Source organism: Acanthopagrus latus, chromosome 9 (genome assembly GCF_904848185.1).
Source record: "Acanthopagrus latus isolate v.2019 chromosome 9, fAcaLat1.1, whole genome shotgun sequence".
Classification (NCBI taxonomy): domain Eukaryota; kingdom Metazoa; phylum Chordata; class Actinopteri; order Spariformes; family Sparidae; genus Acanthopagrus; species Acanthopagrus latus.
Genome location: NC_051047.1, coordinates 8,430,201 through 8,455,638, shown reverse-complemented (window position 1 = coordinate 8,455,638; position 25,438 = coordinate 8,430,201). Strand labels below are relative to the sequence as shown.

At 41.8% G+C, this 25,438-nt stretch overlaps 1 protein-coding gene across 3 annotated transcripts in view; it reads right to left on the bottom strand.

The window, feature by feature from the left end:
* Positions 1 to 22,156, bottom strand: part of fgf14 (fibroblast growth factor 14) — a 122,840-nt gene extending 100,684 nt beyond the window's left edge. Inside the window, exon 1 of one of the 3 annotated variants that reach the window (XM_037109430.1) lies at positions 21,159 to 22,156. In XM_037109430.1, the coding sequence (XP_036965325.1) occupies positions 21,159 to 21,366 (208 nt within the window). In that variant the 5' untranslated portion in view covers positions 21,367 to 22,156. Of the gene's footprint in view, positions 1 to 2,774; positions 2,972 to 19,670; positions 20,264 to 21,158 lie in introns of those variants that run through there. The other 2 variants (XM_037109433.1, XM_037109432.1) reach the window with 2 other exon arrangements.
* Between the last annotated feature and the right edge of the window lie 3,282 nt (positions 22,157 to 25,438).

Sequence of the window (25,438 nt, the reverse complement as noted above, 5' to 3'; positions counted from 1 at the left end):
CACAATTCCCTCTTGAATGCACATGTAATTCGGAGTGCTATGCACACAAAACAGGGATTCTACAGTCACGCCGAAGTGGCACAATTGACAGGTGCTCAACCATCTTGTCTAACATGTGCTCTCCCATTCCCTCTTACTTGTTTCAGCTTATTTAACACTTGCAGAGTAAATATTGTCATTTTTGTACAAAGAAAGCTTTCAGAGGAAGTAACAAAGCTATATTGATGGGAAAATGGGAAAACTTCCCACTTCCCACTTGCATACGAGCAACGCGGGCATGAATCTGTCCTCGCCTCACATCTAGCGAGCTGTCTCCCTTTTAAATACACCACACTTTCATTTGTTAATACACTGGGATGTTTCAGCATTCATTTCGAGCTGTTGCGCAACTCTTCCACCAAATAAACACAAAGAGAAGTCTGAGAAGAGAGGTTCTATTGAGAGCATCACAAAAGACAGCCGTGATGTTTGGCCTTGGAACTCGTGGATCGTGACTGTGTTGCTACAAGAGCAGGTCTGTCAAAGTGACTGCTTAATGAGCCATTATCAAAGAGCAACTCGAGCTGAGGCCTGACTGCAGGCTAGCTTATCACGAGCCGTGTAGGTCTGTCCGGGTTTCAGAGCTTCGGGTCTCTGGATGCCTCTCATGGACATGTTCTCGTGTCGATAAACATGTGAGAACAGAGCTGACAGACCACGTGACTACTTCAGACTGCACTCCACAGCAATGGAAGAGAAGAGAAGAGAAGAGAAGAGAAGAGAAGAGAAGAGAAGAGAAGAGAAGAGAAGAGAAGAGAAGAGAAGAGAAGAGCCATGCATCAACCCACTTGGCCTCAAAAAGGTTCATATTTTATTCAGGACAAATAATACGAAATAAACTCCAGAAGCATTGCATACATAATGAAATTACCTCATCCTCTTTGGCATGCTGCTGCATAAAAAATAATTGGGAGAGTGAACCACACACACATAGACATGCAAACATACTCTTACATGCGCGCGCGCACACACACACACACACACTACAAAGTGTGACCTTCAGGTTTGATCATCTGCAATGCAGTGATTAGTTTTATTGGTGTGGAAGCAGACCACATTGATAAGACTTCTCCCCTGCTCATATGGAGTTCACTTGATCTGGGCTTTTTTTTATATTATATATTTATTTATGTGATATACATGTCAATAAAGTGATCTGATAAATAAAATAAATAAGTAAGTTCAATCTTGAGTACTGCCATTGCGTCGACACAGTTGGTTCACTTAACAAGAGTTGGAACCGAGCTGATCTAATATCAGTATCACATTCTAAATCAGACTCCACAGTCATGGGCAGTCTTTGAAATTCCTCTATAACACTGAATCCATGTGTAGAAATCTACTGTCTAGAAGAAGATAATGCATTGCTGTGCATTTCCTTTGCTCAATTTTATGAAAACATTAAAGGCGATATCATGGTGATGCTCTCCAAAACCTGTTTGTGTGTGAAGCCCAAGTCAAACAATGACACTCTGGGTTTCCCAACTCATCCAAAACTGACGCTATGTGATGGTGGCCAACCTGTCCTACCATCCCAAAGCTTCTGTTTTTGACAAGTGTGTTTATCTTCTTGCTCCTGCAGTTGAATGTTCGAGCTTCTCTGTGTAGAATGATGTATGTGGTGAGTTTAAAGCTGGAAGGCTGTTTTCACATTCATCGCTGAGAGTAAAAGATTTTTTCTGCCCTCATTATACTATCTGATTTTAAGGAGCGTGATTTGTGACATCACAAACTGCTTGGAAGCCAATCCGGGTTCCATTAGCAGCATACACAAGTCTGATGAGGAAACCTGAAGCATCGAGTGCACATACACTGAGAACGGACTTTACAGGAAGGAGGAGGCATCTTGTGTCCGGCAGATAAACTTGTGAAATGAAAACATTTGCATATTCATTAATTCTGGAATTTTAATAAGGGAGAAATCATAGGTGCTATTTTAGGGATTTGAATGTGAATATTTTACTGTTGTTCTGCTAAAACATGTTAGACACACATTTGAGATTTTTTTTAATGTAAGCCTAAATACATGTGTAGAGGGAACTTTAACTTACAATTCAACTTAACTTGAATACATTTTTGGATTTTTTGTTATTCTTTTGATAAAAAGCCAGAGTAGTTTGTGTAATTTACAGCAGCCTCATGTAACTTCACATAATATCACAAGAACTCAAAAAACAAGACAGGCCTGTATCACTCCAGATTTACACTCACCCATAACTGCTTAACCATAACTTAAGCTCACCCGATCTGCATCAAATTATGTTCACTCATAGATACTAGCCAACTAAATATGGCCATTTTTTTCGTCAAGAGCCATGCATCATTCCCTGAGAAAGTAATGTCAGTGTGAAAAAAATAAATAAATAACACTGATGTTTTGGAAAACAAATCCCGAATACATCCCTTTATCCAGATCCACACCAAAAGTTCAAGAGGTCTATTCTAAGCCGAGGGCTATCCTCCATAGTTACATTTATTCTATGGTTTGTGTGTGATCCTGATGAGAAAACAGCCAACCAACTGACCAACAAACGGACAAGGGCTAGAAAAAAAAAACATAACGTAAAGAACACCGGTATCTGTGTCAGTACTGGTATCACCAGTCATCCAAACTCAGGTATCTCAATCAGATCAGACCTTAAAAAGAAAGTGCATGGGTGCATCTTCAGGGCAAAGTGTAGTGTGATGTGGAATTATGTCAAGACTTTTGATCAAAAGCTCTCTCTGGGACTTACCACGCTCTCCTTCAGCCTTTAGTGCCTTGCGCACTTGCCGCTCCACAATCTTAACAAAAGACATTGTCTCCATATCTGTCGGTAAAAGCCTATACTTCAAGCCTGGTTTGTCTCAGTGATCTCTGACCCTAAATTCAATGTCATTTAATAACATAAATATCCCCTGCGCTGCTGCTCAGGTTTTCACACCCCTTGTAATGTCCCACAGAGCTTGACACAACCTTTTTAACCCTATCACACACCAGCAGGGGCACCTTACCTCAACTCTCCCTCACACACACATCTCCCTTGTCACCCCTTTTATGAAAACCATCTCCCAGCCAGAACCGTTCCAACATGCAGATAACCATATCCCACAGATAGTGCTGACACTTTCTCAGCTGGCCAGAGGTAGCCGACCAGAAATGTCAAGTGCTGTCATGTCATGGCCAAATGGTGTCGGTGAAATGGCAACTTATATAATGGCCTTGTGGCATGGGACAGCAAGTGAGACTGTGCATCGAGTCCCCAAACAAAATAAGGTCTCTGAAAGATATCGTGTGTCTGGTTGAGCTACATGTTGTTTGTACAGAAGCATTTCAGCTTCCACTCTGTCCCCCCGGTGCAGCATCTGTTCTGGCCTCTGACACACTGTACCTGAGTGCTCCACCGTCTCCAGCCTAGTGTACATAACAACTGGCCTTTCTGCGCAGAGAAAGCCGAGCACTCACCGCCGCAAACAGGTTACTTCGTCACTGCCCGTCCCATCATCCCTTCTCCTTCTCCCTCGCTCACTGTCTGAATAAAGGACAACAGCCACGGGGGGGTGCAGGGGGATAGGGGATGGTGGGGGGCTGCCTAAAACGTTGGGAATTGAACTTCAAGATGGCGATGTGCAAGAGGTAACAACAGGTACGAAAATATGAGAACCTCCAAAAGGTCATAAAAAATGTTGATAAAGCTGTGTGAGCACCTGGGATGAAAAAACAAAAAACAAGAAGGCGACAAAGTGTTTGCTGGATGTGATGAATGAGACGGAAGCTGTGGGGCTAATACCATTTGTTTCTTTTTTTTTTCTTTCATCCTCTTTTTTTTTTTTTTTTTTCCCAGCAAAACTGTTTGGAAGTGTTCCACCGCTCCAAAACAATGTACACAAAAATGAATGAATGCATACAGAGAGAGAGAGAGAGAGAGAGAGAGAGAGAGAGAGAGAGAGAGAGAGAGAGAGCAGGAGGAAGACAGAGGCAGCAGCAGCACAATGCTGCCTGCTGCACTGCAGCAAAAATCTACACAGCATACCATAGCCACCACACAACCTCCAGCACTGCACACAGCAGACCCCTGTACAGGGGGAGAGGAGTGATAGAGACAGAGTGAGGTCGACTTTGACCGTCTCTGTGTGTGTGTGTGTGTGTGTGTGTGTGTGTGTGTGTGTGTGTGTGTGTGTGTGTGTGTGTGTGTGTGTGTGTGTGTGTGTGTGTGTGTGTGTGTGTGTGTGTGTGTACGTGTGTGTGTGTGTGTGTGTGCGTGTAAAACAAGAGAACTGAATGACAAAAGAGAAAGCACAATCTTATTTTGTTTTTTCTGAGGCATTCAACAAATACGATGAATCACTCACATCAATCAAAAACCAAGAGGGCTTTGTTTATGTCTATGGGCATGAAACACAGCTAAACAAAGTCTGTGAGACCCAACTGTTACGAAGCCACAGCTCAAGGAAGTGGGCATTCAGACTGAAAATAGGCCTGCATTAAAACATCAGGTAGAATATTATCAAGGAAGTCCCGTTTCAGCAAAACATCCATGCATTTGATGGCAGAAGTTAAACGATGGCACAGCAGTATAACAGTATGATGAAGGATTTTACTGCACTGGAAAGTTATCAAGGTGGCAATAATTAGATTTTTCATTCCAATGATTGCAAGGGAAACAGTGTAAATATAGGGCTACAAAATACTCTACCAGGAAAGAGTGCTTTAATGGTGCTGCCGCGATTGATTGGCAAGCGCAGCACCTTGACGTCACTGTTTGCGATGAGCCAGGTTCAACTTGTTTTTCATTGCAGGGGGCGCCCTCTGCACCCCCGCTGCGTCAGACAAACTGGCCTCTTTCAAATGTATGAGAGGGCTGCGATTTACTCACGTGGCTTAAGTTGTTGGGCAGTCGACAGCCTTCAGCAGAGACGTCTACTCAAATCTGGACCAAACAAATCGTAGCCAAGGAAAAGAAAAAGACCACCATCAACCACTGGAATCTGTCTCAAAAACTCCACGTGAGTGCAATTTAGCACTAGAGGGGCGATGCTGAAGTGACACTAACCTGACCACTGAGACACAAGAGGTACAGACCAGAGCAACAATGCTACCCTGCAGCCTGTGAAAGCAGATAAGGACCAAGTTCACTCCCAAATAAAACATAAATGCCAAGAACTCAATAATCTAAATACAATAAATACTTAGGTAGAATCCTGAAATTGCCATGGAAGCTGCAAAATTCAGTGTGTCAGAGCAGGCCACCATATGAAACCATCTGACTCCTGTTTATTTTCTATTTATTTTTTCTTGTATAGTTCTCACCATTCCCTTTGTTTTCAGCCAGTAAATGATATGTGCACAGTGAGTCAGAGCGAGAGAGAGAGAGAGAGAGACAGAAGGAGTCCTTGCTTATCCCATCAGTAGGGAGCACAGTCTGATGATGGACAATAGCAATAAATGAGCTACAGGCCAACAGCGAGTCATGAAATCATATCAGCAATCAATCATAATCAAATCATCAGAATGTACTTCCAGCACAGGAAAGAAGCACACCCGGCTGACCTCGCTCTGCATTTCCCCTCCGCCAGTCCCCGCCGCTCTGAAACAGTACAGCAGCGAGCCCTCACTCCAGCACTGTGCTTCTGGCTGTAGGACTTGTAGTAACGCATACAGTGGCTCAATAACACAAACGCACGCCAGTATGTTTAGTCTGGTGTGTTTGATAAAGGTTAAAGATGCTACAATCCTGTCATCAGAGCCACGGGGAACATGACCCAACCTTCTCGCCGCACAGCGCAGCAACATGCTAATGCGACTGCATCATATTCTGCTCTGAGATGACGGCCTCTAGACAATATGACTGACAGTACCCAGTCAGCAAACTGTCAGCCCTAAAAACCCCTCAGTTCCCGGATATGTTTCAACAGGCAGTCGAATCTTTTTGTGTGTATCAAAATAATTATACTGGAAACTAATGCTTCCCTTGAATGTTGATTTCTTGCCGTTGCCCCTGTTATATTTTTGCCATTATTTGGATTCCATAATCCATTTCAGTGGTTTGTCAGATTCATTTTCTACAGTACGTGTTGGTTTTCTATTGGATTTATTTCATCGCATCTGCTAATCTGCATTTTTTCCACTTAACTTTGTATTTCTATCAGGCAGGAAGTTTGCCAACTGTTCTCATCCGGCGCGTCTGCCGTGCATCATGACTGTTTATGATTCCAGCCTCAGAGAGGATTATTGAAAACCAGACTGAAACACGTTTGTGTCACTTCCTTGGGTATTATCCTCTGATTTAAGCAGGTTACAGCTCTAGCAGATCAGTTTTAATCATGCTACAATTTTAGTAACATCCCTACTTTGACTTTGCCCTTTCTCCTTAATTTTTATTCTTTATTCAGACATACATGAGCCTTTCTGTCCCACTACCTTAAAGCAACATAATGCATATAATTTTTACCTTAAAATAACAGCTTCAAACTCATTTTGATGGAACAGTGTCTTCTAACAGGGTGAATGTTGAAAGACAATATTAATCAGGTTAATGTTGACATCACTCAACATAAATTGTGAGTGCTAGATGGATGATATTGATATATGCATGATCTTTTATACCATTTACAAAGGTGCTGTTCCATTAGGCCTGCAGTGCGACTGTACTGAAACTGTACCAATTCCTTTGGTCAGCCATGGTCCAAGAAAACAATACTGCAATATTGTAGATACATGTGGATTGAGTTATATTGTTTGTGTTCAACAAAGGCATAAATGCTACTGTTACAGTAATACACATAACTCTAAGTTATAAAACCCCAACATTACTTTGGGTTTAGTTCCAGATCTGAGATAATGTTGGAGTGGACAGGGCTGTAGACTGTGTGGCAGAATAGACTCAAATAACTATAGACAAACATGTGAAGGTATTAGAAAATAGCAAGATTGAGACTCAGACCAAAAATGGGTTTCTTGAACCGGAGGTGAGCGAGGTTAGCCTTATTTCATTTAACTGCGCAAGTGCAAAGAGATGCTGTTCATCATAAATGATCTAGTAATGTGAGGCGTTTACAAATCCAGTCTTAACCCTCCTGAACTGCTCACAGACTCATCTGGGCCACCAAGAATAAGTCAAACTTGTTTTACTAATCAAAATCTGGATGAGAACATTGGTACTTTCTGAACCGTACCATAACAACCAATGGAGAGGCATCCCTAAGCATGTGATAGTGCTGCCAAGCAATGGCCAAGCAATACTCTAGCCCTTCAGGCTAATGTTAGCTAACATAGTACTCTTGACAAACACGTAAAATCTCAGCTCTGGTTCTTGATGAAGAACAGAAAATAGTACACTTGCTGCTTTTTGTCTCACTGCGAGCAAGTTGTTGCTCCAAACTATTCTCCAGTTTGTCTGCTTCCCCATGAGTCACGGCCCTGCTGCTGCACAGAGTGGCACTCGCTGTTAATTCAAAATGTTTTAATAGTGATCACTCAGCAACAAACCTGACAAGTGTGAAGTAGATCGGATGAACGGTTCTTGAGATGTGTGAATAACAGTCATACAGACAGACTTTGCTTGATTTGTAGTTCGATTAAACTATAAAGCAATTGATTTGGGTTGATCAGAAGTTATTGTATTTATGATTCATATTAAAACCTTTTAACAGGAATCAAGCTTTTGATCAATGTTTTTGATCACATGTGTAAGTGAACTATTCACAGAACAAGTTTCTATAAACTTAAATGAATAAACTTTAGTCAGATACCCAATTGGTATTTTCTTTCATCAAAACTACAAATTTGACACATTTTACTGAGATGATTGCCAGACTCAAAAAAGTGCATTATCTGTACCACTCACTCAACCCTAGTTTAAAGCAAGCAACAAAAAACATGGTTTCTCTGGTGCCATTTTGGACCCTTGTACATTTTAGGAGCTTGTGTGTTGATTCTGACATTGGTGTTACTGATAAGGAATTATGTAGTCAATATCTACTGCAAGCATAGCAAATAGTTTACAGCCAACTGCAACAAATAAGGTCGTCTTACATCACAGAGGGACAAGGACATGACATCGGCTTGAAAATTAGTCTACAAAAACACCTCATAGAAGATCTGGGTATTTTTCCATTAATGAGCTTTTAGCCTTTGGTGACCACTTAAGGCCTTTCACATTGACAATGATACCTCTGCAGCTTCTCAGATGGTGTTATGTTGACTTGTATGGCTCAAATTATAGCTCTCCAAGGTTTCTGACAGCGGGAGATAAATACTCCCTTTAAAGACATCTCCACTATAATCATGTCAGCTTTCAATCCAAAGAGGAAATATCAGTGGGTGAGAGGATTATTGAGGAGTTAAGTTGTTGCAGCAGAGTGAATCGTGTCACCACTGAAAGGAGGGGATAGACAACAGCAAGGGAACAACAGCTCAGGTATCAATACCAATACAAATATTACTTTTAATAGAATAGTGTAAAAAAATCTCAAGACATTTCGTTAAAGTTTCACTCTAAATAAGGTATACATAAATAAACCAAATAATAGCACTATAGGACTGCGACACTACAACACAACTGAAAAATACAGCATGTAACTCTCAAATACTAAAAGCAGCACAGACTGCGCGGGAGTCAGGTAGTGGTACCGATTTAAGACCAGTTCTCACTACATTTTCCAAAGGACCACACTCTTGTAGGTGAGTCACTGATCTCAAGCACAAAGAAAAGCTTGCCACCTGCTGTGTTAAGTTTCTGAGATTTGGCTTTTTATAGTGAATGCATAAACTGCCACAAATAAAGGAACATTGGATATTATTACTTAAAGAGCATATTTTACTCCTTCTTTTTGGAGGGTTTTGTAATTACAGTGCATCTTTACTTCTTAAAAAAACACCATAGGCAAACTTTATCTCATGGACATAGAGTCACGATGATATCCTTTTGAATATGAAACTGGTGCAGTGTTCAGTGCTTGTACCATTCAGTTACTTTTGCTGGTGATCTTGTAACAGAGAGTTTTAAACAGCATGTCGTGTCTTCACCAGAAAAGCTTGTATGGAGCCAAGGTCATGACATTATGCACTGGCTAGCCCAGTGGCCTCTGAAAGGACATTGCCATTGAGGAAAAAAGAGCCATGTTCTTGGGCTTTACTTTATATTTTCTAAAACAAATCATCATGAACTACACCACTTACTGGAAGTGGAAACCTAAAAAAATGATTAGTTTAATGAACACAATAAAAGCTACAACTCCAATGAAAACGTCCAAGCGAGGCATCATAGCTTGTGACATAGCTTTTTTTTTTTTTTTTAGCCAGGTATATTTAGCCATAATGGACATAATCTCTTACTGCACATTTGCAGCAATATAGTCAGCAACAAACATTGGGTCTTTGTGAGTCTGTGTTAGTGTGTTGAATTACAGTGCATAACAGTGGATTGTAGCACCTGAGCAGCTCATTGCTGCAGGGGTTATGCAGTGAGAATGAAGATAAATCCACTTTTTAATCTCAAAAGGTTGAAAAACAAACCGCAGATGTTTATTCCTCCAGAAGCTCCAGCAAAATGTTTAGTTATTAGTACTGTTACAATTACATTAGAAATGTTTTCTTGCTTCTGGAACAAAACCTGGAAGACTTGGTTTAATTTCAGCTCTCTATGGCTATGTGGGACAGTTATCTGCTGATGTAAATACATTGGCCCTGACAATGAATAACAACTGGTTGCTATCAAATCAACAAACTGAAGGATGCGAACATGTTGCACATACACAAAGCAAGGTACAACTGACACTGAGTTTCAACAATACTATCCATATAATGCATCACAGAGTTTTTTACAGTGACACCAAACCAGTGGCTATACATTTTAAACGTATCACCTATAGCTGACAATGTTGACTTTAACACTGGACTGTTACAGCAATTGTTTCATTCCCTGAACTTTAAGACACAGGCGCACGCATTCTATGTCAGCTCTGCTGTACAACTGTTCAAACTTCTGGTGCCGTAAATCAATAAGCTCATAGTCTAACTGCATTATTCTCTCTTGCTCTTCATCTCTCTCTCTCTCATCTCTTTGTCACATTATTGTGAATGAGAGTGCAGCGTTAACAGCCCTGCACAGGAGCTCAGCAGCTGCAGGAAAATCACAGCAGCTCCACAGCAGCTATCATGTGTCCAGTTCTCAGGGATCCTGGAAGGAGCAAGCGCTGAGATGTGTCATGTGTTAGAGAGAACCTGCTAAGAGTTTTGTTACACCCCTGCGCCTCACACAATGCCATGCCTTCACTCACGGAGGTTGGGGATGTCATACAGCTCCTACTAAGGGTAGAGGATGAGCCAAATTACAAGATGATTTATGGAGCCTCTATAAGACACAGGGCAGAAAACCCAAGTGGGAAAATCACACACTATGCCCTGCCGTGATGACTATTTTGAGATGTTCCCTCAATTTCCCAGTGTTCCTGAAAAAGAATAGAGCTCTCAAAATCATGCATGCCCTGAGAAAGGCCAGTTGCAGAATAGCTACTAAGGTCAAATGAAATCAGGCGAAGTCCTTGAATGAATGTTAAGTGGTTCTTTTTAAGGAAAAGTTTAAACTTGCTCCCGTGTCTTCAATTTTTAAGATAGGGTTGATGAGTGAGGTACAAATATTAAAGGGTCCAGTAAGTACAGTTAAAAGGTCAGAAGAAGCCAAAATACCTGTCTATGTGTGCATGTGTGTTTAAGATGTGTATTGTATGTTATAAGCTATCAACTGGTCACTAAACCCCTCCTCTGATCAGTGCTTTTTCCAAACATGGCTTAACAGGCGCAGTCAGCGGTAGCTACTCAAATTACTGCAAGCATGCTTTCCTGGGAGATTACTAATGCACGCAACATATTTCTACATTTTAGTTTAGTTCTGGCATCTGATAAGGCATTAAATATATAGAGCTGTGACTCAAACTGGACTTCCTGCATGACATTTCACTGTCTCGCTTCACTTGAGGCTGAGGCCATTTTTTTTCCATTTACTGCAGTCAGATCATATCAAAATCTCTTTGTTTTGGGTTCGTACTGATGTGCTAAAACAGATTAATTCAGTCAATGTCTACTTGCTGGTCACCGTTACTTTTTATTGATTTAAACACACCTAAAAAACTCACTGGAAACAGTTGGACAGGCAGCTGAGAACTGGACACCGGTCAGCCTCAGGTAGTGCTAGAAGCAACAATCAGCCAGATGCAGCTCCTTAAGAAGACGGTGAAATTCACAGAGCCAGTGTAAGGCAAGTAGAAATTAATTATCCTGTAATCAAATTTGTGAGTGTAACGCAAGCGAATATTCTCTTTGCATTTGATCTGAACGTACCATTTGCTCCTACTGTCAAACACACCATAGGAATGCTTCCTGACGGCTGCTTCTAGCTAATTAGCTTTCCTTTTGCTGATTTCGACACAGAGTTGCTGTTGTATTATCAGGTAAATTGAGGGCGCATCCCCCATTGCAAGTGAGGTTACTGCTTCTGTTCTGATTTTTATGCTTCATAGCAACATCATGAGGAGAGGCATTCCATTTTGTACAAAATCCCTTTAGTTCTGGTGGCATCACAGTGAAGATCCCTGTTCATCCCAATAACACATTTTCTAGCCTACCATTCCAGAGACAACTGGACACTGATAGTCCTGAGCCCTGATGGTCAACCTATCACTCATGGCCACTGGCCTTAAATGACTCAAACTGAATTTAGAAAGTTCATAAAACTGTGAACTGACACTATCTGAAGTTATTCTCTCAAATTTGACAAGAAACTGTCAGTACCTATCCATAAACGACCAATTTCATCCCTCAGTGTCAAACATAAATCGAAACAGCTCCAGAAACAAAGCTGCCATCAGAGACTGTGAAGAGGAAAAAGAGTCAATTTCTTTTGAGCTAAAACGGAGGTTTTACAGTATGACTGCTTTGATTATGCCTTGTATGCATGTACAGCTTAAAAAAAGACATATAAAACACTTCACAAAGCTGTCTAATCATGCTAAATCAGCATCATTCAATGCAATCACAATGTAATTCTCATTCAGCCACATGATGTTCCTCACAGCAACCTTGTACACCACAGGGAGCAAACTGTATCCATGACTCGTATCACAAAGCAATCAACTAATCGTCGCGCCTCACCGATATTCTACTTGTGGTTCCTTCATAGGATATTTGTTTGGCCTTTACAAGTTTGTAACAAACATGCCAGGTATTCAATGTGCTTCACAACACCTACTTACTGAGAGTGTTGTTGTACAGCATTTTGAACAAAACAGAAATGGTTACCAGGGCGACCACAGTTTATTCAAGAAGACAATATCATCACTAATGTCTTCATCCTAGTAAGTGCTTGTTACAATAAGGGTAGCCTTCTTGCACCATTAGCTAGAAATACAAATCCATCATCTGTGCTTTGGCTCCATTTGGAAATATCAACAGTTTATTATCTGATATGAAAGCAGTACTAATAACACTGACCCTGTGAACTGACAGAAAATTGATCACAACAGTTAAGAAGACCAAATAGATCTGTACAAAAACATGCTCTCAAATGATCATACTCAGCCTTTGTTTTAGGTTTAAGGTTTTGCTTTATGTACTGAAGGTTATTTTGAAACAAGCTATGAGCACAAAAATGCAGCATTATCAACTTTTCACTTGTTAAACTTAAAATACTTGATCCATCCAGAAACATTAGCATTTACTTGTAGCTGTGTTTCTGGTAACTTGACAAAAGGGGGATGTTTGGCTAGATGCTCCACTGTGATCACCAGCTATTGCTTACTGTGTGCATCTGCTGTTTGGTGCTGAGCAGGTAGTCGATTTTGTTTTTGTACTTTTTTACTGGAAACAGCTGCTTGTCAACTGAAAAATATGATAATGAGAACAGTGAGATATAACTAAAACAGTAAAGGTTAGAGCTGTCCCAAATGATTACTTTTCAAGCGATTAATCTAGCGATTATTTTTTCACTTACCAATAATTTCACATTACTTGATCAATATAACTATTCACACAATATGGATATTAAAACATTTCTTTAACATGGCACTTAGAGGATTGCTCCTCAAGAATCTTTCCAAAATAAAATTCTGTGTGATTAAAACTGATATTAGATTGTGCACAATAATGCATTCTGATGCCAGATGAAGCATCTAACAAAATTAATAATAAGAACAGTCACTCAGGTGGAATACCAAAAATAAAAATCTTACCTATATATGTTTAGCCTATGTAAAATAGTGCACTGAACAGCCAAGCTCAGGACACATAATCTTATGCTCTTTGGACTTTAAACACTTCTATATTTACACACTTTAACACTGTCCTGCACATCATTCAAAATGAAATACAATGCAGACAATGCGACAATGCATTCCAACATAAACGATCACAAACCTCACAGAAGCATTTTGTTCTGCTAAGTTTGCTCAACATACCTTAAACATCGGCTTTCTCTTCAGATTAGTATTGTTATTTCCCTACTGTGCGACCAGAGACACAGGCATAATTATGTCAGTGTTAGTTTCCCTACAACCAGACATGCTAAAAATTCTTCTTACGGGGACCCGATTTCAAAAAAATCCCAAATGAATGAAATTCATTGCTAGCATTAATATAGGTAATATTGCTAGTTAGTATTAGCAATATTAACATTGCTAGCTAGTGTTTAACAATTAACGCAGGCAGGTTAAGCCCCTCTTAAGCCTGTTCCGTAGTCTCAGAAATCAGGAAGCAATGTAGCAGTAATACTGTTGGTGGCAAGCAGGAACAGACCTCCTGGAGTTGAAGTATATAAAGAAAAGGTTCTTTGCAATGGCAAGTTCAGCTTCAAAGCCCTGCTGGATGTTTCTTGAGTGCATCGAGTCTCAAATACCACTTGCTGGCCCAGCACACAGCTGATGCAGAGAAACCCATAATATTGGTTTACGGTACATTTGGAACAGATAAAAAGAGTTATCTATGGATAATCATGTCATTAATCATGATTTAATATTTGAATTGTTTGACAGCCCTAATATATGTGTAGAGAGAGAGAATGAGTCAGAGTCACCCTTAAAGGCAACCAGCCAGGACCACATGTCCCATCATTCCTCTGACTGCAGCATCTGCTAAGTAGTCTGAGCATCCTAAGAGATGCTTCATGTAAATTTAGATTTATTGTCCTTCTGACATTAATCCTCCCATTCCATAGCCTACTATACCCCGCTGGAATAATACGCTGGCTGAAGGAGGAGATAGAGGCCACTGATATCAAGACAAGGAAACTCCTCACAATGAGTGGAGTGTTGCAGCCCAAGTCCAGCGTCCTGCGAGAAATCCTACTAGTGGCTGGAAAAAGCTGGACTGAAAGACAGCACAGAGGCACAGATCATGGCAGACCAGGAGCAGGTGTGTAAAGATGCCTCTGAGACAATCCAGCACATAACAGCAGGTTGTTGCAGGTTGATGCAGGCAGGCAGGGCGTACATGGAGCACCATAACTAAGTGGCTGGCGTAGTGTACAGAAACATCTGTGCGTACGTTTGGACTGGAAGCCTCTCGGTCAAGATTGGAGACACCTCCAAAGCTGGTGGAGAATGACCAAGCCAAGATCCTGTAGGACTTCCAGACACGGGCCGAGAAACTACTGACAGGTAACCAACCAGACTTGGTTGTGGTGGACAAATATCAGAAGAAGGCAGTGTTGATAGATATAGTGATACTAAGAAAATTAGCAAAAAGGGGCAAAAGAAGCTCAAGAAATACCAAGGGCTGAAAGACGAACTGGAGAAGATGTGGAGAGCAACAGTGGTCCCTGTGGTAATAGGAGCACCTGTGGCTTTGACCCCAAAACTGAAAGAATGGCTCCAGCATAATCCAGGAACAACATCTGAGAAGATCTCCGTCCAGAAGAGTGTAGTCCTTGGTACAGCTAAGATACTGCGCAGAACCCTCAAACCCATATATACAGATGCATACAGCAATCAGTGCATTTATCTAATTACATGCAAAATTACACTAAGTAACCAACTAACCAACTAATTTCAAATGTTAAACATCAGTGTATCACCCAAGCAAACAGATAATCCATCCCAGAACTGAGAGAAATGATCCATTTCATGGAGTCTGCCCTTCAAGTGAACTCCCATCAGGCCTAACCTTGAGGGAACAGAGTGCAGCAAAACCACCCACCTGCAGATCTTAGTGGCCAGAGTCTCCCTTAAAGGCAACCAGCCTGGACCACATGTCCCACCATTCCTCTCATTGCTGCAAACAGGAGCATCTGTGAAGTACTCTAAGAATCCTGGGAGATGCTTCATGTAAATTCAGATTTATTTTCTGCAGACATTAATCCTCCCTATTCTATAGCCCACTTTCTCATCTCTTTCTCTCTCTCTCTCTCTCTCGCTCTCTCTCTCTCTCTCTCTCTCTTTCTCTCTCTCTCTCTTTTCCCATCTCTCCCTTTGCAAAAACTGTGTATACATTTGCCCTCTCGTCTGAACTGATTTGTATGTAAACTTGATTGTCTCACAGAGGGAGGTAGAATGGCAGCCAGACATGAATCTCATCACCCCTGCAGGTCATATTTCTCAAGAGCAGGACAGAGACAGCCCAAATTAATTCACTGTGGAAACTGATGATGCTGCGGCCATTATCACACCCAAAAAGATGAGATTGAGACAATGTTTCTTGTTGACCTCTGACATCTACACACAACTTCCATCTCTCTTTCCAAATTATACAAAAAGCTTGATGGGAATTTCTGAGAAAAGACAGTTGTTGATAACAGCAAGATGCCAAATAATTGGCTTTATTATAATCACAAACTGTTACTCATTTTTTTTCTATGTTCAACTGCATGTGAATATGTGCACTCTCCATTTTTAGAAATAAAGACTTTAATTGATGTGACTTACTTAGTCTGAATAAGTACTGTTTTTTAAATCACCCCCATTTGTGTGTAACTTGCTAAACCTTTAACTGTGATGACTGTCTTGTTTTATTGTGGCTGTGATATGCCTGCAAAGCCCATGTGTGTTATCAGAAAAGCTGCCGCAGTTAAGCCATTTACAAACTTACTGCAATGTTTTTGTATGAAACCTAGCAACATGCGACGGTGGTTGGAGGAGGGTATTTTAAGCCAACCCGGCTGTTATTCTAATTGTAGGAGTTCTTGTTTGAATCTTACCCAACCCCTTTAATTACACTGCTGTCTCTTTGTTACCACAAACCAAACTAGCGTGGGTATGTTGCACAAATGAATCTTTTAACCATATAAATCCTGGCTCTTTTTTCATTCCTCAAACAGGCATGATCTTGGAAAAAGCTGAATTTCAGATGTATTGCCCCTGCTCTGAGGTGAGAGTTAGATGGGGAAAAGACACCAGCAGCATAACTGAGTTACTAAAATGCATATGTCATTTCAGATTACACCATGGAAGTCTCAGTGCAGAGTAAAAAGAATATTTTACACTGAAGAATTCATGAACTTAATGTGAATGCAAACAGCATCTAGACATAAACAAGCCCCTTATCAAGGAGTCATTCAATACGCTGATGCAGTTGATGCAGCTGATGCACTCATGGATGATTCAACTACAGTTTATTGCCATATACCTGCAGACTGTGTCTTTAAAAGAAAATTGTTGCCACTGTCCAAACATGGGCCTATTGCTTACATATGTTTATTTACTGTTTTATGATTTTAAAGCAACTATCAAAAACCATGCTAATTTTCAGAGTTCTACAATTTTAGCACTGTTACAAGCCAAATTATAGCCTTCCAATAGTCAGTAGGGTTGGCCATGCTGGAGACTCAGGTAAATTACCCCAGGTCGCAACTTCATGAGTGTGAGGTCAAGCTGGAGCTTAAGGTGAAAGCTCCCGTATACCCATGGAGCAAACAAGAGCAATTGCATCACAGTGCTGGAGCTTCACTTCGGCCGACTGGCTCTGTCACACACAATAGAGTTGAGTTTCACTTGATATGCTATGAACCGTCCTCACGTGGATGCCTGGCTGTTCTCTGACCTGTACTGTCACTCTGGTGTCAATGACCCACTGCTGTGAAGCCACCTACTGACTTCACACATCCACTGCAGTTCTGCTTTCAGGAACCTGGCCATAAGCCTTCCACAACTGGAGCATTCAACGAGGCCACGAAGCCCAAGAAATGTCAGTGAGCACCCATCCGCTGTCTGCCTTTATTGCTTATGGCAGTTCATGACATAACTTCCTCCTCCAGCGTTTACCACCAAATGCCCTCATTAGTCCCCTGCCATTCATTGTAGCTATATGATCCACTCTAAAAAAGTTTAAGATGACAACTGTGGTAATTTAATCGTAACTGCTACATGGGCTTTGGGGTGCGTCTCCAACGCTTCCACTCGGCGAGTTCATTACTTAATTGACTTAATGAAGAATGGTCACTCATGTACCCATGTTGGGACACGAGAGTCAACACTAAGGGTTGGATAGCAATGCCAGTTGTACCCGACCACCAACCCCGAGGACAAGCTACCATAGATAAAACAATAATTTTGCTGGAAACTTGGCGACACAGCTGACAGAACATTAACTGGTCAGGGACTATAACAGCACACTGAGACTAAAAGGCTCAAAGTGTATGTTGTTTTTACATGATGGCTACATGTACTCTTAGAGAGTAGCAGTTCTATTTCAGTGTTACAACTTTGACTCAGCGTGTTCATTTGCATCAAAATGCAACATCACTTGGTGATTTATCTCATCCAACGCCTGGTGGAGTAGAAGTGACAGCTTCTGGAGTGTGGATGACTCCAAAGGGAGGAGATGCTTTAAACCATGTAATGTCAATGCCATGCACTTCCATTAAGCAGAAACGCTGCATTCTTGCCATCTGGCATCCACATAAACCAATGCGGTCTATTTCAAGAAATCCTCAGTACATACACATCTGGCTTATTCTTATACCAAAACACCTCAAAAATGCATTAATATCTAGTTTGAAACAATAGGATCAATATTTACTTTCTGCGGATTGAGATGCAAATGGATTTCACAATGTGAGGGAAGCAGTCATACCTTGAATGTAATAAGAGGAAGAAAGATGAGTGGGCTAACAACTCTAAACAGAAATATCAAGAAGTGATATATTATATTCCTAACATATCCACCATGTGCTTAACTTACATTCTTGCCTACTATAAATATAAAAACACATAATCGCAGACTTCTGTTGACACTCTCCACACATGTCCTCATACTAGATTCACATAAATACATATGAAATTCCAAAAGACAGGTAAATGTTAATCCACAAAAGGCGAAACGCTATATATGCTATCTGCCGGAGCACTAGGAGCCTAAACAATTGGCACTCTTCCTTTAACCTCCTCAGATGCACTGGTGATGAAGCAACAGTAAGTAAGCCCAAGTTAACTTTTAGTTTTTGTGTCTGGAGCAAGATCGATTACCGTGTTGGACAGATGTTTCTGGTGGTCTTGTTGATACAGCTTGGTTCTCTCTGTGTTCTCTCTCAGTTATGTTGTGTTACTAAAAATACAGCCAAGGAGCAGGAGCACTATAACTAGGCCTTTGCAGCTCAGGCCCACTGAGCACTATGCTAGAAACACCTGCCTCTGCTGACGACTCTATGACAAAGGTACTGTGTCTGAAACTAATCTGTTGAGTGATTTATTTCATTCAATGAGTTAGCAGATTTGAGTCATAAGAAGCTCCACTGCACACCACTGACACAGTCTGCATCTTGGCCTACATAATTTCCCAGTAAACTACAGGCTCGATCTGCTTCTTCAGCAGAAACCCTGACGACTGTGCCCACATTATCATTTCATGATAATTCAATAGTGAGCCCCCACACAGTAAACGTGGGCCACTTTTGCTTTCATAAGACACATGGCTTCAAATCTAAGACACCTGACAGTAAGTCTCGGCTTTGATCGATTGGCTGCAAGGTGTTGAGCACCAGTTAGGGAAGTGAGTGTCTTGCCGCAGCTCTTCCACTGAGCAGCAATCGGCCAGTTATCACCCCAGACACTGATGCTGAGCACCAGATTGTGCCTTCCATGGAATGAGCGCTTCTGAATTTCAAGCTCTTGCACTGACACATTTAGCCTACACTGCTATGCTATCTAGTTTATAGCCTAAAAAAATACAAGCAAAACTTGTGACTCACTGGTTGCATGACAACAATAACCTTTTTTGTTGTTGTTATTTTTCTCCAGATTCTTTAGAGCCCTTTAAACATCTAAAAAATGAATAAAAAAAAAAAATGAATAGGCTATTCCATAAAGGAACAAGAAGCTACCCCTTTAACTATGGCAGGAATTACGTACTGTGAAAAATATACTTAATTCTAATGTATTTCTATGATAATATAAACTAAACATAACAAAGCTGACACAGTTGTATAATACAAATAATAAAGACGTAATTTATACACCATGTTTGGCGGTGCTTCTACAAGCCAACAGGGACATAATTAATGTCAGATAGGCTAGCCTAGGCTGTGTTTTGCTAGCTGTCTAATTTGCAACTTGGTAAACCTGTTTAAAGCCTCTTTTTTGTTTGTGTTTTGGCTCCCTTATGTTGAGGAGACTCTTTGAAGAATCTAGAAAAGTCTTAATGTTATGTGTGGTAAGTGTTTTCAACCAACCTGAGAGTTTCTTCAGCTTGTGTAGGTACTCATCTTCGAGGGGGGACCAAGCTAACGCTACTTAACGTTAGCTCTAGCTAACCGGAAAATGATTACTGCTACCTGAGGGACACAAACTGGAGCTAACGGCGTAGTGACACTTGTATGAATAAAAGAAGTAAAAGAAAATATATAAGTAATCAAAAAACATCTTTTTAATCTCTCGGTGGGGAAACAGAGTGACATTACAGACGGACAGTGCAGCTGATAGTTTGTGTCGATGCTCCTGCAGTGTCAGCGAGGCACCACAGTCCCGCTATAGTACGATGATGATCTACTACACTGCAGTTGCAGTGTCGAGGAACTGAGCTGCTGCTGCTGCTGCTGCTGCTGCTGCTGAGCACATCATCTTCAAGCCCTCAACATGAGGTAACAAGTAGCCCGCACTTCACGCCGTCCACCTGGGGTTTTTCCCTTTCATACCCACGGCAGCCTGTTGACACGGAGAGTGGTTTTCTCCTCTGAATCTCTGCGCTGTTCAATGCAATTAGCTAGAAGACACAACTAGTAATTGGCGTGGCGTGACACCGGACGCAGGGCTCGTGCATTGCCTCCTCAACACATACACACACACACACACACACACACGCACTCCAGAATCTGAACGTGAACGGTGTTGAGTGCAGGGTTTGCATTAGTGCAGTGGAGCCCGGTTCCTCTCTAACATGCCCTGTTAGCACCTCAGCTGCCCCTGGCTTCTCCAGCACACAGGACCAACTCCAGTGGCGGCTGGTATTAAACAAAATAAGAAACAAATCACATTTCGATGATGACATATTTGACTCGCAACACACATAAGAGAGGATACAGTGTGTCTCCTCCGGCTGGCTTGCTGTAAAAAAAAAAAAGATAATAATAATAAATAAAAACACAGAGCGAGTAGCCCATTTTAAACGAGAAGCGCTGTTGCAGAGGGGGTGAACGCTGCTGCGGTAAACCCGGGGATGGAATAATCTGGTTAGGGGGGGAAATCACGTTGGACGGGAGAACTGTGCGTGGATCTGATCCACTGACAGAGAGGGGGGGGAAATCAACAGCCAGTGTGTGTGAGACTGTGTGTGAGTGCTATTTAAAAAGTTAGGAGATCACGGTGCCGTGGTGATGCAAGGAGGGGGGGCTTTTTTCGTGTGTGTGTGTGTATGTGTGTCTGTGCGCTGCGCGTCCCCAAAACCTGGGCTCGCCGATAGTAGCCTAGCTGCACAGAAGAAGTTGTTCCCCCTCCCCGGCGCCTCTGCATGATCCACTCGCTGCATAAATACGATTGCAGATCTATCACCATTACAACAAACAAACGAACAACGCAGATCCTCTCTCTCTCACACACACACACACACACACACACACACACACACACGCACGGATACAGACACTGTCTCGCACTCTCACGCACGCACAACGCCGGTTCGCGGCGAAACGGAGGAGTAGGCATTTCAATGGTGATGAGCTTACCACTTGGATTCTTGTTTTTCTTAAGACTCTTGCCACAAAGACACTGCAGCATATGCGTTCCTTTGCTGAAAATGTTCCAAAGAAACCACATTGATTTGGGCGAAGAGCAATCCAGTGGCTTAAACACCCAGATATAGATGAGATCCTTGCGGTTGCATAATAACACAATTGGATCAGTTCTCCGGGACAAGGCTACCAATTGTATCATAGAAAAAAACAGGTGTATATCCAAGTCCTATGCGTTTTCATTCACGTGGCGGAGGAGGGAAAAAAACACTCAGCATCTGCCAGACTTCGCGGAGATCGGTGTGTTTTCTCTCTCTCCCTCTCGCTCTCTCCTGGCGTATAAAGGATGCCTCCTCAACTAGTCGACAATAGAAAATATACTCTGTAAATTGCATGTGTCGCACCGGGAGGAGACGGGGCCGCCGGTAAACAAAACACAACACAACTAACGTGAAAACAGTGGAGCACGGTGGGCTTCCGAGGAGAAAATCATTGCCTATTAGTTCATCACTCTGAGGAGAGGAGGGTGGATCTGCACAGCATCAAAAGCCAGGGGAGGATGCATCCTATGCACAGACTGCTGCAACGATAGCCCCAACAAAACACAACCACATTGCCGGATCAAGTCCAATTCGTTGGGTTTTCTTTCTCTCTGTCTGTCTTTCTTTCTTTCTGTCTTCCCCCTCCTGTAAAACCAGCTTGGTTGGCCAGGTCAGACAGCACCAGCCTCAGTTCTCATCTCCTCTGGTCCCACACTGCAACGTTTTCTGTTTAAAAGCCCAGGCTCGGGGGTTTCTTGGTGTGCGTGCGGGCGTGTGTGTGTGAGTGTGTGTGTGTGTCCGTGATTCCTGAAGTGTGCGTTTCTTCTCCCTCTTCCGTGGGGTATTCTTTTTTTTTTCTTCCTCCAGCCTTTTTTCTCTCGATCAGCGCCACGCCACTGCTGGCATCTCCAAAAGTACGATGCGACTTATGGACACATGTGCGTGCATTTCCCTTTTAGCGTCGGACCTCTGTTAGAAATAGACCGAGAGGAGGGGTTAAATTGAAAGATTGGCTTTCCATTACGTAAACACGTGGTTTCTGCGCCGTCATTTCAGTGATGCGCTCGGAAATGTTTTATGATCCGACTGGGACTGTTGTCCCAAGCCGTTTTTGTTTTTTTGTTTTTTTGTTGTTTTGTTTTTCCAGCATGAATTCTTGGAAATTACTGCGATCCATGAAGTGGATTTCTCCGCACGTGTGCCCTGCACGTTAAGGAGTCCACAGCCCCCCCTCATCTTTATACCGTTTCTGCCTGACGTGTCATTTTTCTTTTGCCCCCCCAGTTCATCAAGTTGTTTCAGGGTTTTTTTTCCAAAGCTCACAGGTGTTTAGGATTCACCTGCGTAGGTGGGTGGGAATGCTTCCCAGTGTTTGTGTCAAGTCATCTAAGCACTACTGAAAGCAGGGGTGCAGAGTACAGAGGAGCCTATAGGGCACTGCAATAGATCACTGTTACTTTGGCAAGCTCTGTCAATTGCTGCAGGAAAAAAAAAAATGTATACATTGTAAAAGTTAATACAGAGGAGCTCGTAGATAGCAACTTCATTCTTTAAAATATGTAACAATTTAAAACGACTCGTGATATGTAGGTACAAACATTCAGGTGTGATATTGTGTTTACATTTACGGGCTCTGCTTTTGTTCCCTCGTCCCTGAGGACAAGAGGCCCGTTAGTGTTGCTCATGACGACTCTTTCCACTGTGTGTCTTCATTCCTCTAAGGATTTAAGGGTTTTCCATCACAAACTCAGAGACAAGGAGACTGTGTCTACCCCTGATGATGCCTGCAAGGGTTGTGCGGAGAGAAAGTATTTGTCTTATAGGATGAATGAATCCAAAATTAGGCAAATAAATAAATAAATCTGTCATCATCTAGTCACTCCTGTGCCGATGGGAAGTTGAGTGAAATTGTGTAGTCCCCACATTGTTTCTGGAACGAAATGCTGTAACATTGCTGCATTCTCATTGAAGTGGACGTGGGACTTGTTTTAAAATGTTTAGTTTATAGTCTCCAAGGCCCCAAGATCCCAAATAGATTTAAAAAGACATGAGAAACACTTTATGTTCAGCATCCACAGCGCACATTTAAAACAGCAACTTTTCAAATTAATTTGGGATCCTAAGACTCTTGGATTACTGATGAAATTATGCTGTATGGAGCCATTTTATGTTTTGTTTTTTCCCTGTTGTCTTTTTTTCTTTTCTACATTTTAATAGCCCATCTACTTCAATTGTTCAGGAAAGTGCTGTAAAGTTGTTTTGCTGTGAAGCTCCAGCAATGTTTCGTGGATAACAGAAATTCCCCCAGTGAGTAGATAAAGAATTAATTCTCATGTTTGTGTGAACTTATCCTTTAAGTGGGAAAAACTCAAGTGAACAGGAACAGGTTAAATCTGTTTCAGGACCAGCTGTGTCTTTGCTGTGTGATGCTCCTCTGTAATCGCCTTGGGATCTGTCAGGATGATTCCCTCCCAGCACAAATGGCAGAAGTCAGTTTGTCTGCCAGTGTCTGGACGTGGACCCATTTGTTGCCCAATATGGCGTTGACCCCACTCACAGGTGTTTGATACTGTTTGCCAGGAAGCCATCTTCGGTAGGCTGCAATACAAACAAATACAAATGACCAGCATTATGGCCCCAGCAAGAACAAATGACCTATTTATAAACTGTTTGTTTTCCACCCTCTCTCCTGTAATATTGAAACAGAAACAGATAAAGGTTGAACCGTGCTTACAAAGAAACAGTGTTGCAGTGTTGATCCAAAACCAGCACGTATGTAACATGTACATCTTTGACATGTATTCATTTACATTATGTGCTCGTAGTGCATATTGCCCGACCTCTGGAAATAATGAATGTTTCAAAATCACATCCTTTTATAGACGAGCTACAGCTGAACTCTGTGAGTTCTAATCAAAAGCTTCTGTTATCCGATGTAACGTCAAGTGAGCAAAAGGTTTGTGTAAACAATATTAACCACAGCACAGGAAGCTTGATGAGAGACTGGAGGGGTTCATTAGTGGGGTTGTGTTGTGTGTTCATCTCCGAATTACAGCATTAATCCACTTTAATGACCTAGTTTTGTGGCGCCCAGGTCTTGTCAGTTGTCTGTGATAACTGGTTCCTCGGGGATGTGGGCCACTTTGAAACAAAATGTTTCTTGATTGACTTTCTTAACATGGCATTATCATTTTTTGCTGTGTCACTGTTTAAAGGCTGGCGGTACAGAATTCCTTATTGATTTTTAAGAGGTGGCCGTCCATTGTGCAATTACTGCTCACGTCGTGTACCTGCTAACACGCTCGCTGTGCTCACAAGTATATCAGGTGCAAACACTCGACGCTGCAGAACACCAACACACAAATGTAGCCTACCGCTTTAGACAAGGTGTTAACACAGATATTCAAGCAATCTACATGTGCACGCCATAGATTTACATCCACGTGTGTCCTGTGAGGTCACATGGAATCGTTGTGGACTCATCAGGAGTCGGAGCAGTGCACTGCAGACTCTCCAGCCTTCTCCCTCTGCAGAGGCCTCTCATGTCATCCTAGCTATCGATCTGTCTACTGTAATGTAAAGTATCATTGCACCCTGGAGGATATTGTCTGACAATTTTGTCAGGGATCATTAGAATACTTCTCTTTGATTGCCCAGGCTGCGGCCGGCAGGAAGTGGCTCCCTTGTGAGTTTTTAACAGCCTGTTTTTTTTTTTCCTGGTGGGGAAAAATAACTTGATTTAAGATGCACCAAGATAAATGGACTGGTTTCACTTTTACTCATGGTCTCTCTGGTATTACTGTACACATTTAAAAGGCTCACACATGAGAGAGTGTGGAGATAGCATGAATTGCACGAGTGTTATCATTGCGCTCAGTGTTATATATAGAGAGAGATCCATATCATATTCTCTAATGTGAGAGATAATTAGAGAGGCATTTGTGTAATTTAGGTGGACTGGCCCTTTAAAATACCTAACATGACTGAGCCACAAATCTATTAGCAGATATGCTGAGTTTTGGATTAGACTCAATAAATGTAATATGATGAAAGGTGGCAAGCATGGTGAAAGGTTATCTTATCATTATTAATTGGAAACTTAAAATTACATGCTTGCACTACCCTGACATGCTCTTTTTGAGAGGGGTGGATATTCCTGTCAGCTCGCTCTCTGTTTTTTGGTGTGAGTGTCTCCTCCAGATTGAATCAATGAAGTCAGCATAAATGAATAAG